The sequence below is a fragment of the Lepidothrix coronata genome, unplaced genomic scaffold, assembly GCF_001604755.1.
Source record: "Lepidothrix coronata isolate B3197 unplaced genomic scaffold, Lepidothrix_coronata-1.0 Scaffold64, whole genome shotgun sequence".
In the NCBI taxonomy this organism is placed as follows: domain Eukaryota; kingdom Metazoa; phylum Chordata; class Aves; order Passeriformes; family Pipridae; genus Lepidothrix; species Lepidothrix coronata.
The window spans coordinates 3,214,147-3,226,610 of record NW_016690244.1 but is presented as its reverse complement, the minus strand read 5'-3'; the positions used below and the strand labels follow the sequence as shown (position 1 = coordinate 3,226,610).

Sequence of the window (12,464 nt, the reverse complement as noted above, 5' to 3'; positions counted from 1 at the left end):
AAGCACTTCCAAGGTTAAATAACATCATTGTTCGTGCAGACGTGACCGAACTGGGGTAGCACTGTGGGGTCTGCTTGCCAGCTGAAATAAAAAAAAATTTTTTTCTTACACTTTTATTCCTAACTGGCCAAGTAAATTCTTGTATTCTGCTGAATACAGTGGCTGGTACTTACAAGATTCCATTGCCTCATTCTCTCCTTTGTCAGACCCTGCAAAGAAAAAAAAAGAAAAACCAAACCACAAAAACCATCATGTTCTGTGAGCTTTTTTAAAGCTTATTACAAAAATAATACAAAGATACAAATTTGCTCCTCTCTTCACAGTTTAACATCAAAGAGGGAAAACATATCAATCTGCTCAAGAGTTTATGTCACTTAAGACTTTCTATCTTCAGTGTTGCAGTTTTAGATTTGCAGATGAGTACAGTGAAGTTTAAACTGCAGACATGTCACTGAAATCAGAGCTCTTGTAGACTTCATTATACAGATGGACTCTGAAGTATTTTTCTCTTAAAGAATACACACCCATCAAGAAAATTAAGATATAGATTAACTAAATTCTCCCCACTTCTCTCTCTTGCTAAAGTAGACTTCACTGGTACTCCAAAGCCTGGTTTTGAGACTAAAAGGCTGGAAGAGACAGTATGAAGCCCAAACGTAACCATAACTGCACATTTCTTAAAAGCAGCTTTCTGAAGTTCCCTTCAAACAAGCTAGAATGCTACAATATACAGTTCTATTTACATTACAGAATTAACCACCTCATAAGAACAGGGAAAAGACACACCAAACACAAAGTAGGAACTAAAGCCAGGAAACTGAAAACTCACCAACAAAAACACAAACAACCCCCCACCCCGAACAACCTATGGTCTTAAAACAAAGTGTCTTAATCATCATGATATTTGTGTCTAGAAAGTTACAGCAGTAAGGCTGTTGAAAGCATAACCAGTTGTAATGAAGTGTGGATGCATTAACCTTGGTCCTGCTCATTTGAAGAGATCCCAAGGGAAACATCAGTGACATTCTCAGGATTCAAGTGAGTGATAGCATCAGATATTCTGTCTAGAGAGATGAGAGCTTCTGCTGCATACAAATGCCCGAGAAACCTACAACAGCAAAGGGTTAGGTACAAATATCAGCACAGCAATCCCCACAGTTTGTTATGCAAGACAAACTGAATGCAGTTTTTAACATGAGCACATGGAAACTATTACTTGAAACACTTGCATGGAAGTTAACTTGCTCATAAAGTATTGTCATAATAACCCAGTTCTACCATTTACTGCTTTTAGGCACTAAAGCTGTAAAAAAAAAAAAATCTGCATCTCAGTAAAGACAATTAATCCATGCACAGGAATTGCCATTCCACAAAGAAAGTACCTTGGTATGGGTTTATCTCAGAGAATTAAAAAAAGCCACCCTAGAATACAGATATATCTATAATTTAAAGTGTTAAATGACTTCAGATTCAATTAAAAAAGCCTATTTTCCTGAGACCAAGACATATGGCTCTTTGTCTTTGCAAAAAAACTGTCATTTAGTATTTCTTGCGTTACATAATGGTAACATAAAATTATGTGTTACCTTGCAAACTCCTCAAAAATCTTGCTTGTACAATGACTGTGCAAAAAGATGAGTTCCTGCAGTAGTCTGAAGCGCAGGAGCCAATGAATTTAATTGGCATGGACCATTTTAAAAGTATGCTGCCAGCATATAAAAATAAGCAAAAGTTACCTTGCCTTCTACAAGTACATAACCAGTTTTGAAAAATATTACTGCCTTAAAACCCCTGCTATATTTTACCCTGTGTATGACATAGGTATTAAATGGACAAACAAGGTCAGAAGGATGGGGCTAAAGTTGCCTTTTTTGAATTTGTAGAGCTGTATGACAACTGGTGGGTAGAAACAGAATAAGCTTTGAATATCCTTCAAAAAATACAGTGCCAAATGAGAGCTGAAGAAGAGAAACAGAAGAATTAAACCTATATAAGCAACAGGAGCAGGTGAAGTGACAGTCCTGCACACACAAGATCTGGTACCCAAGTGACTGAGCAAATCTTCCCCTCCAAGGCTGTAGTTTCATAGTGATCTTTCAACAGCATGCTGGTTTGGGCTGGTTTGCCTACTCCCAGCTGCACGTTCCTGCCCCTTGTGCTGTGCCAACACAAGCACGTGCAATCCCACAGTGAATCACGACAGAGACCTGATGGTCCTGCTGTGGCATGGGACCCAGAGCTGGAAAAATAGCAACAAAAGCAGCAATAGATTCTGAATTACATGGAATTCATACACAAAGAAGGGAATTCATGTTGCTGTGTGTCAATGGACATTCAGTCAGGGCTTCAACAAGAACAGGAGCAGGCCAAGCAATTCTTTGCATCAGATACAGAATTGGCAAGCAACTACAGACATTTGAAGCTTCAACTCAACTCTCCAGCAAAAAGAAGGGCTGAGAAAGAAGAAATTACCCCATCAGACTTACTTAAGAGACCCTGACAGCTTTGGTTGCTGAAGAAGTTTATCTGCGTGATTCAATGCCATAAGGTTATCCCCCAAAGCCAGAGCCACGTAAGCACTACATGCAAGTATTGAGCACCTGGAGGGAAACAGACAAAAAAAGAAAAAAAAAGGGAAGGGGAGAAAGACAATACGTTAAATGAAGAATTCTGTGATTCCAAAAGCAGCTGTTAAATTTTCTTTCTTGTTAAGTGCCGAAGAAATAAATCACAAACTTTCAATAATCATTTTAAGAGTTAGTGTTCATTACCTATGGGCTCAATTGTTCTACAGTATAAACCAAGGATCACCATGGTATGCTAAATAAGATTTTGCAGTTTTGATCATAAATATCAGATTAAAAAAAAGATGGGACTTCACCATGTGTCATTTTTCTCATGGACAGTTTCCCTTTCTTATGCTCCTATTATTGTTTTGCCTTGGACTCTCATTTGTACTTCCCTGCCCTCACCTTCTGCTGCAGCAAAGGGTAGCAGATTTTTTAAATGTCTGTAAGGCACAACATACAGACACAGTAGCAATCAGTTAAGCTGTAACATATTTCACTCATCTATTGTACAGTGTCTTCACAGAGGGAGACACTAAACACTGGAGAATTTGGTGTTTCCAGTTTTGTGTTCAGCTGAGACCTGTAACCCGGTGCCAAGATTCTGATTGATCCATGCCATTTGTTGCTGTCACAGACTTTTTTGTCTTTCCAAAACCACAAAATCGCTGCCAGTTTCTGTAACGAAATCTGAACTACTCACATTTTCCACCTTCAAACAATAACCCAACATCAGGATGCGATCATTAGGCCAAGCTTCACACTTTGTAATAACTCCCCCCCTTCCCAAACACAGCACTTGGGGATATTTTCCACTTGGTAAAACATCATTCAGTGCAGGCTGCCTTGTCCTCAGGGCACAAGCCTCTGTCCACAACACCCTGCTGTGAGCAGGACTCTGTTCTTCTCCAGGGAGAACAAGTGGATCCTCTGAGTGGGGTCTCACGTTGGGAGCGATGGGAGGAGAGCCTTCGCCTCTCCCGCTGGTAGGCGGGCTATTATTATGCCAACCTTCTGGCAACTGTCAAGCCCACTTTCGGTCCAGCAGTAAGTCATGTAATTCGTGGCAGGACCTGGGGTGTCTTTATTCCCCTTTCCCAGGAGGCATGCTCCTTAATTATGCACAAGCAGGATAAGAAACTTCTCCAGTGTTTCTCCCTACCCCCCACTTCCTCTTCACTGTGCCCAGATGTCACATCAAATCTGAACACACACAAAAGCTTGAGAGAGGGAGAGGAAAGCTTCCCCAGCTCAAGTCCCAAACCTAAAATATTTCTGAAAGGTTGTGACTGGGGAAGGGGGATGGAACTGGGAAACAAAATCTCTGTAATAACAGCCTGCTTCTAACTAGCCTCTTTTTGTCTCTGCCTCAAGGAAGCACAGTGCAAATCAGCAGAGATGCTGAGTGTCACCAGCAAAATACTCTTAGACAAGTCAGGCCCTGCAGAGTGGGTTGCTACTGCCCTTTACATCAATGTGTTTTATATTTCCCACAACTTTGTTAAAGCCTATTTTTATTTCTGAAAGTGTAAATTCAATCACAAGACATGCTCCAATCACACCATAGGCAGGTCCAGCAAAACTGAAACCTACTCCTCTGCTCTAAGGACTCGTCACCGTTAAAGCTACGTAAGAGCTGGCAAAATTCTTCGGCAACAGCCATCTGAAGAGGGAAGTAACCAGGTTTTCTTCCCTGCAGTAATGTTCCTGCACACTTGGATCCATTGTTGAGTTGGCTGAACCAAATGCTCAGGAGAGCTGACAGCTAACCGGAGCAGAAGAATTGCACCACAAGGGAAAAGACAAACTAGTTTTTCACCCCGGTCAGGATTCTGACAAAACTCCACAGGTCGCCTTTGAGCACGGCAGACTTCCAGCATCACCGAGCCTCCGCATGCCCTAAATAAAACTGCCTTTGCAGTAGGAAAAAGAAAAATGTTTTTTTAAACTGCCAGATTATGTCAAACAGCCTCTTGTGTAGGTCTAGGCAACAAGATTTGTCAGCCCACACAGACTGCAAGTTTATGGAACCTGAACTCCACATCTGACTTGCCTTATTTCTCAGGAAAAGGGTGAGCCAGAGCCAATCTAGTTCTTCAAAACTTACCAAAAATGACACTTATAAACCATTTGAGAACATCACTAACCTGAAGTAATTTCAAATACCTAACTAAGCACAACAGTAGATACAAACTATCTACTTTTTATGTTTCAACACAAGCAAACAATAGAAAATGCTAAGAAATACAGAATGCAGACTGTGCTTAGTCAATGGGGAAATTCAGCACCAGCAAAGGGGAGATGGGGAAGAACTACAGTGTCTGAGTGAGGAAGAAAAGTGTGAAACAGCTACAGGTGATGATCATTGTAAGCTTTCAGTATTGTGACAGGGCCAAACAGACCACTGCAACCTTTAAATGGAGAAATAAGGTGAAACTGGGAAGGTATGGAGAAGAGATAATGCATACTGGTTGGCAGTGGTAGTTCTTACAAACTTACCTGTAAAGTTATTAGCAATGTCAGTGATGCTCTTGGAATACCATATACAATACTAGCTATATATGGTTGAAAAATATAAGTAGGCAAATGAAATAAATAAAGGATAATGATGGACTTGAAATGGCCAATGGAAGAGTCAAAGAGAAGAAAAAAAAGGGTCAAATTGGATCACATGCCTTATAGCAAGGGCTTACAGATCAAATCTATTCAAGACAAAGTGGGTGATCAAATGATTCCTTTATTTCCAGCTGCTTTGAAGGGTAAATTTAACGTTCTCACACAAAGACCTTCAATCTAGGGAGAAAAAGATTACAAGAAGTCTGTTGCTATCCACCTTAACTTTTATAATAAAATCCAAAAAATTTTCCAAATGTAGCACTGCGGTCTACCAGAACTCCTTTACTCTCGAAGTACCCTAACAGTGTTGGGTTCTTCTGGTGTGCTGGAACATACACAGGCTGAGAGGAGAACAGGGAGTTGGCTTCTTGGAGGATGAGAAGCAGCAAGGAGGAGAATTGTTTAGAAGAAACTCAGAAGAAAAATCTGGAGTTTCTACTTTGAATGCATACATTCTTAGCAATGTTTGGTGTACTCAGACTTCCGCTTGTTACTTTTAAAACCCTGCAATTGAATTACTGCTTATTATGAGAACAGTCCACTCAATGAATTCAGGCACAAGCACCAAACAACACATATGACATGTAAACTTTTTTAAGAACTGTTCAGGGGTAAAGTTAACTCAGTCATTTTGAACTCTTACCAGGATGCGCAACTGCACAAAATCATGAAAAAAGGGCACTTAAGTTGCCCGTTTCAGTTCTAGAAGCAATAGAGGTTTCTCAGTCCAATGACTTAAGAGGGAAAAACTGAATTCAACAGACACTTATTCCTTAGGATAATCCTTGACAATATCCAGAATATTTTTCTTAATTTTCCCTGACTCGACAAGAATTTAAATTTTCTCACTTAGCTCCTTAGTGAGCAAGACTACAGGAACATTCTAACTATATACAATATATACACACAATATATACTACTATTTGAGTGTAACATATTTTGCTTTTCACAATTATCTTCAGAAATTTAGAAACAGTTTCAGCAGAATCACTTTCTAGGGATGTCAAGTCCTCAAAATTAAACCAAAGCAAAAAAATAAATCAATGCTTTTCCTTTCCTTATATGATGTTCTTGCATCAAGAAGTGTACTTCTTGCTAAACTGATAGGTTTTTTCTGATATGTTGTCAGACTTCATCAGTAGATAACAAAAGCTGATTGTGAAAGAAAAGACTATGTATTAAAAAAAAAAAAATCACAAAGTGACACCACGTAATTTTGACACATGGCAGCCACATTTTCAACAGTCAGGAGGACAAAAATAAACAAAAACAAAAAAACCACAAAACCCACAACCAACCCACATCACTGTTTTTTTAATCTAGCGCTTTCTATTTCGGGTAGCACACTTGCACCACTTCAGAATAAATAATCAAGGTCTCAGTAGCATCTCCTCACAGATTCCTTCTAAAGTGCTTTTAAGTGAATACAAGTAGATTTGCTACACATAGGGAGCAAAGTAAAGGTTAAGCTGGTCATTATGAAATACAAGTTACCTGGAGCTAGGCTGGAACAGAGTGTTTGCTCAAGAGTTCAAGTGGGAAATTACTGTATGAAAACCAGTATATAGAAACTTAAAACAGATTTCTTTTTTCTTAACAGGTGCAAGTGCTATCGTAAGAGATTTTCAATGGGCTGGCAGCCACCTGGAATAATTAACATTGCCAGCAAATTATAATCTTGTTGTGGACAAGTAAAGAGGTTCCAGATAATGTCATGCTTATTTAGACACATGCAAGTTACTCTGTTTGGAGAACACTACGACTGCTGAAAAAGTAGTCTGAGGATCTTTGAGAACACGAAAAAATCTACAGTCAAATTTTACCAGTGTTGTTCCATAGTAAGAAAGTCAAATGCTGGGATAGAGGCATTTTTTTTTCTATTTTATGCAAACTGCTGAAAGGAACACCATTTTCATTGGTTAAAGTAGCTATGCCGCTTTCCACGGGGAATGAATTCCAAACTAGCCTTATCATAGCTTGAAAGGGAAAAGGTACCATACAATACTTTCCATCCCCTTCCACCAATGACAACAGCCATTGTCAGGGTTTTAGTTTTGTTGTTTATGGAACTTGATATTAGTTTTGCCCAATATACAGCGCTGAACTTCCAATAGTGGGATCAAGTAGATTTATCTACCTCCTAAATTGAAATTCTGGATGGCTTCTACTTGTTTAGACTCAAAGCCCAGAAGAAAGGAAGTACACACATTTGAAAAGAGATTACGCTAACAGCTACAATTCAACGTGTCAAGTGCCTACAAAAAAAGCTGGGAATCACAGTTTAGGAGGAGGCTCATTTAGTGGAGAATATTTTATATTATTTACTTGCCTTAAATTCTCTAATTCCTGTTTCTTCAAAGGCGAAGAAGGAGGAGCTGCAATGAATTTATCCCCTTCATGACTTTTATTGCTAGAATAAAAACAGTGTATTAATGATAATGAATGACTTATTATAGTAATTAATTAAAAAATTCTCAGTGTAAAAAGCATTGGTATTTATTCACTCCATTTAAAAGGACACAAATTCTGCAGCCTAAAATACAGGGAATTGAGGCAATGCAGAGACTGAGGTATGTGCTCTTATTCTAACCATTCTATTTGAGAAGGAAGAAGTGGGACATTTGCTAGAAAGGATTTGACTGACAGACCAAACAACCCACACCATTCTCCACAGCCTTGAGCTATTTTTGAAGTTCAGTGTAGGATATGCATTTTTAACTGGAGGGACACAGAATTCGCTGCATTTGTAGCCTCTTCTTTCAGACTGGAAGAAAAGCAGTAAACTAGTTCTCTCTCTAGACATCTAAAAACTAGTTACATAAACATTCTAGAAAGATAACCCACAAAGTGCTACATCTTTCTTTAGACTCCTAGCTCCCTCTATTTTTATTTCAAAATGTCTTTTTTAAAAAATAAAATTCCACTGTCTTAAAATTATGTTTGGCTTTTTTGGGGGAGCACATATTCATTCTATTTTAAGGGTATGAAACTTCACTTTCCAATAAGCTGAAAGAACCTCCTGGAATGAGAATAGAAGAGATGGATAATAATAGCTGTACCTTGGCAGAGAGAGACATTAAGGTTTGGAAACTGATTAAAAAATATTCAGAATTGAAACTGAGTCTATCCACTTAATGAAAACTTTTTCATTGATGAGTTTTATATCTGTCTATTGCAAAGAGGTAAGATAACACCAACTTAGACTTTCAAACCAGATAGCAAAAAAACTCCAAGGAAATCTATACTCAATACTGCTGTAGAGTATATACTTAATGCCTTTGCCAAAAATTAGATTAAAAAAATACCCTTAACCACTAAAAGTATTCACTGTTTTTTTTTGTGAATAAGAATTTGCCTTAAGAGTCGGCCTGCTCAATTAGTGGGATTTGCTTCAAAACCATCCTGTTCAATTAGTGTGATTTTCTTCAAATGCCTTATATGTTTTACTGTTCTCTCACAGAGCTTCCCTTGTCCGAAGAAACAAATCCTTAGAGAACCTTTCAGAATGTGACACACAAATTCAAGAACAGCCTCCTTTGTTGTGGATATTTTGCAATTGGCAGTGACCACTGGGAGATATGAGGGAGTCCTTTCTTTAACTTTTTTTCAGTTGAAGAAGCATCTGGTTTTGAAAACAGAAGGTAGTAAAGGATCTTCCCATACAAGACATGTTTTCCTTTTTTCACTCCTACAAAAATAAACAAAAACCACCCCAACAAAAAACAAAAAAGGGGGTTTGTCTGAATGAGGGCCACCATTTTGTTTTCATCACTGCTCCTTAGTGAGCCCCATAAGCTTAAAACTGAAGTCACAGTTAAACAAGAGAAGCTTCGTCTCAATAGGCTGCATACATACTTGCCAGGGGAAGTTAGTTCACAACCTCCAACCTCAGCAAGGAAAAAATAAAAAACAAAAAACACCACAAAAAAACCCCCAAACCCACCTAACCAACCAACCAAAGAAAAACCACCAAAAATATAAAAAACCCCCAAAACCCAAAACCAACTAAAAAAAAAAAATCCACAAAAACCCAAACCAAACAAAAACCAACCCCCCCCCCAACAACAACAAACCACAATCCCACCCAGGCTTTCATAAATCATTGGTCACTTTAAAAGATAAACTGTAACTGGGAAAATAAAGAGTTACAGAGAATAGCTTTCAAATACTGTTGTAGCAGTAACAGTCACTGACCCCCAGCCGTACTCTATGTCCAGGCAACTTCTGAATATATAAGGATGCACTTTGTGCCTATGCAATACAGCATGTGTGCAGTAAATCCTGCCATGTGACAAATGGATTTTAACTTCTTAAAATTTATCTGTACTTGGGTCTGACAAAAACATTTTGTTTTTTCATTACTCTCTAAGTAGTTCAAGTTCTAACACACTTTCCAGATTAATTATTGTAACACTTTCCCTTTCAAAATAGTCTGTAATGAAAGTGCAGACTATGCTCAAAGTTACTCTTCAAAAGGAAGTCCAGAACGCATCAGGACTGATGCAAAAAATTAAGACATTTTCCTTTGACATACACTGTCTACAAGTTATATTTTCTGAAACTAAGGACAAAAAAAGGTTTTTCTTAAACTCTTTTTTTGTAGAATACGATTTATTAAGCAATAGCTCCATGCTGCTTTCCTTCTTACCTTCTAAATCTCATTTCCCATTTTCAGTCTAAAACAAACACAACAAAGCATACTAGGGCTGATGAATGTCAAATCTGATCACGGGGAAATGTTTACAACTCAGCTGCTAGACATTTATATATATATATTGAATCAAGTACATGGTGCACGTGCACACGCACACTAAATCACTGTAACATGTGAAACTTCACTTACAATTAGAGAAATACCAATATGCACAGCGGGAGGGTGTGGGAAAACATAACATTTGCAGCACAGAAAAAAAGATGGTCAGTGAAAAAAATAATTTCACTGTCTAATTTAATAAGGTTGTTAGGAATAGCAGGAATCAACTCAGTATTTTATTCTTAAACTAGCAGACCAGCAATTGAACAATGAGCAGCTAAACAATTTCCTTGGAGAGGCCAACACTGCTAAGACAATTTACAAATATGTTATTTTTTTCTGCTAGCCAAACAGGATAAGTAGCAGACACAGACTGTCAGCCCAGAGTTACTCTGGACAAAAAAAAAAAAAAGGTTTATATCCAATTCTGTTTACCTGCATGCTTCACTGCTTTCACTGTTTTCTGCATTTCCCCCCAGTTGACTAGTAGTTTTAGATCCATTTTCCTGCTTTGGCTCCTGTTGATCTTCTGGCAGTAGCAGCAAGGCATTTCTTAGACAAATTGCTGCAAACTCCATACTGGCTACAGGTATTGCTGAGGACTGCCCATCACTTAAAGAGACACAGAAGTTTTAACCAGTAAGTAGCAATCCTACTAAATTAAAAGATAAAAGCAAAGCTCTGGAAATACCTGAATGCAGAGAAAACTTTATCCTAAAAATGTTAAATAATGTTTTAATATAACAAACTTAACTTATGAGGATGTATGTATCTTGCTATTTTTACATATTGAAAGCACAACACGATGCCCAAATAGATTCAACCATGTAATTCTAAGAAGTTCTCTTGTTTTCCCTGATTTCACTTCCTGAAGTTTTATGGCAGAACAACTAGATTCTTCCTGCACTTTTGTAAAGTGGATTACTAAAAATAAAGATTTAAGTGAGAAAAAGAGGCCAGATTTAGTAAGCAGGAAATATAAATTTCAGATAATCGATTTCAAGCTTTAATGCTCCTCTTAGTTACAAGGAATACACAGTTAAGCCCTCTGCTGGCCATCACAGAGGAGGCACAAAATGATGTTTTAAGTAGGGACTCACAATGCATTTTAGCACGCCTCTCTCTTCACTACATGAATGAACAGTTATTCCACAACACTTTTAAAACCTCTGATAAACAGATACATATCAAAGCTATAACAACAAAATAAATAACCCATGGAAAACATACTTACTTATAAACAACATTCTGTATGGACTGGGATGCTAGGACTATCTTACGGTGGTAGCCTTGACCCACTATAGATTGCACAATACCCTTTTTGCTGGGAAGACCTTTAGTCTCTTGCTCTGATGTCTAAAAGGAAAAAGGAAAATGAACTAAAATATCAAGGCTGTTGAATGAGAGGCTGACAAATAAGTGAAAGCTAGAAGACCTTGAACCCTGCTAAAATGTAAGAATTAATAATGGGTACAGTTTTAAATCTTAAGTACAATGAAGGATCAAGCACCTTCTATTGTCTTTGTGTTGCTGAGGGGTTTTACTGCACACAGTGTAAGCACAGATTAGTTCTGACAGCTTGTCTGATAGCCTACTGACCTAGTTTCTCCTCTGTTTTGAAAGCACAAAAACAATGAACCAAGTCGTATTGAAAGAACTGACAGGATATCTAAAAAGAAATAATATGATCTGCCAAATAATATTCAGAACTGACACTGCAATGCTTGCCATCTTCTCTCCCTGCTTACACAGCATTCAAAATGCTCTCCAAAAAAGCTGGTCTCAAACAGTTCCAAGAGGAGCAAGAAGCTGAACAACAACACATGCAAAGATACATTAAATTAACTGGTTTAATAGATTTTTGAGTATGTAGACATTCTGGGGGTCAAATGAACTTAAAACACTCTAATTGTCAGTCCCAAGAATTATCTCTACACCTTATTTACTGGGGTTTGTTTGGTTGCTTTAGGATGAGCCATCTTAACTTCACTGGTAAGCAGAATCAGTGATGAAGAGTCACAGTTGTAAGGAAAAACTTATGCTAAATCTGCAATTTAAACAGCTATCACTTTTCAGAAAATTTATCAGAATCTATTGTGAAAAAGAATATTGAAACAATGGCATTTGATGTCAAATAAAAATACAATGAGTTTGGATACAAAGCGCATATTTCAAAAAAGGTGTTTAAAATGCAGGCATTTAAGAGGGAATATTCTTCCATCTATATTTTATAAACGAAAATATTAAAGTGGGTGAAAACTAGCTTCAGTGAAATTACTTTTCTACATGGTATTCAGAGCATAAATATGAATCCACACATATATTGCAAGAAATATTATTGCAAATTGAGTTATAAGGTCAAATTAAGCACAGTATTGACTTTAGAGATTCACTTGTCATGTTACAAATCTAATTTATAATTTAAAGACACTTCCTCATTGCCTATAATATTAACAGCATCCAAAGTTAATTTTTTTCTTCTGAGATCATGCATTTAGGAAACAACCAGTTGGTTTTGTGACATGAAT

General features: G+C 37.6%; 1 protein-coding gene across 1 annotated transcript in view; it reads right to left on the bottom strand.

The window, feature by feature from the left end:
* The window catches only part of CNOT10 (CCR4-NOT transcription complex subunit 10), a 32,524-nt gene that overhangs the window by 1,830 nt on the left and 18,230 nt on the right, over positions 1 to 12,464 (bottom strand). Inside the window, 7 exon segments of the mRNA XM_017818024.1 lie at positions 2 to 81; positions 174 to 209; positions 978 to 1,108; positions 2,487 to 2,600; positions 7,513 to 7,593; positions 10,372 to 10,548; positions 11,171 to 11,292. Of these exon segments, the coding sequence (XP_017673513.1) occupies positions 2 to 81; positions 174 to 209; positions 978 to 1,108; positions 2,487 to 2,600; positions 7,513 to 7,593; positions 10,372 to 10,548; positions 11,171 to 11,292 (741 nt within the window).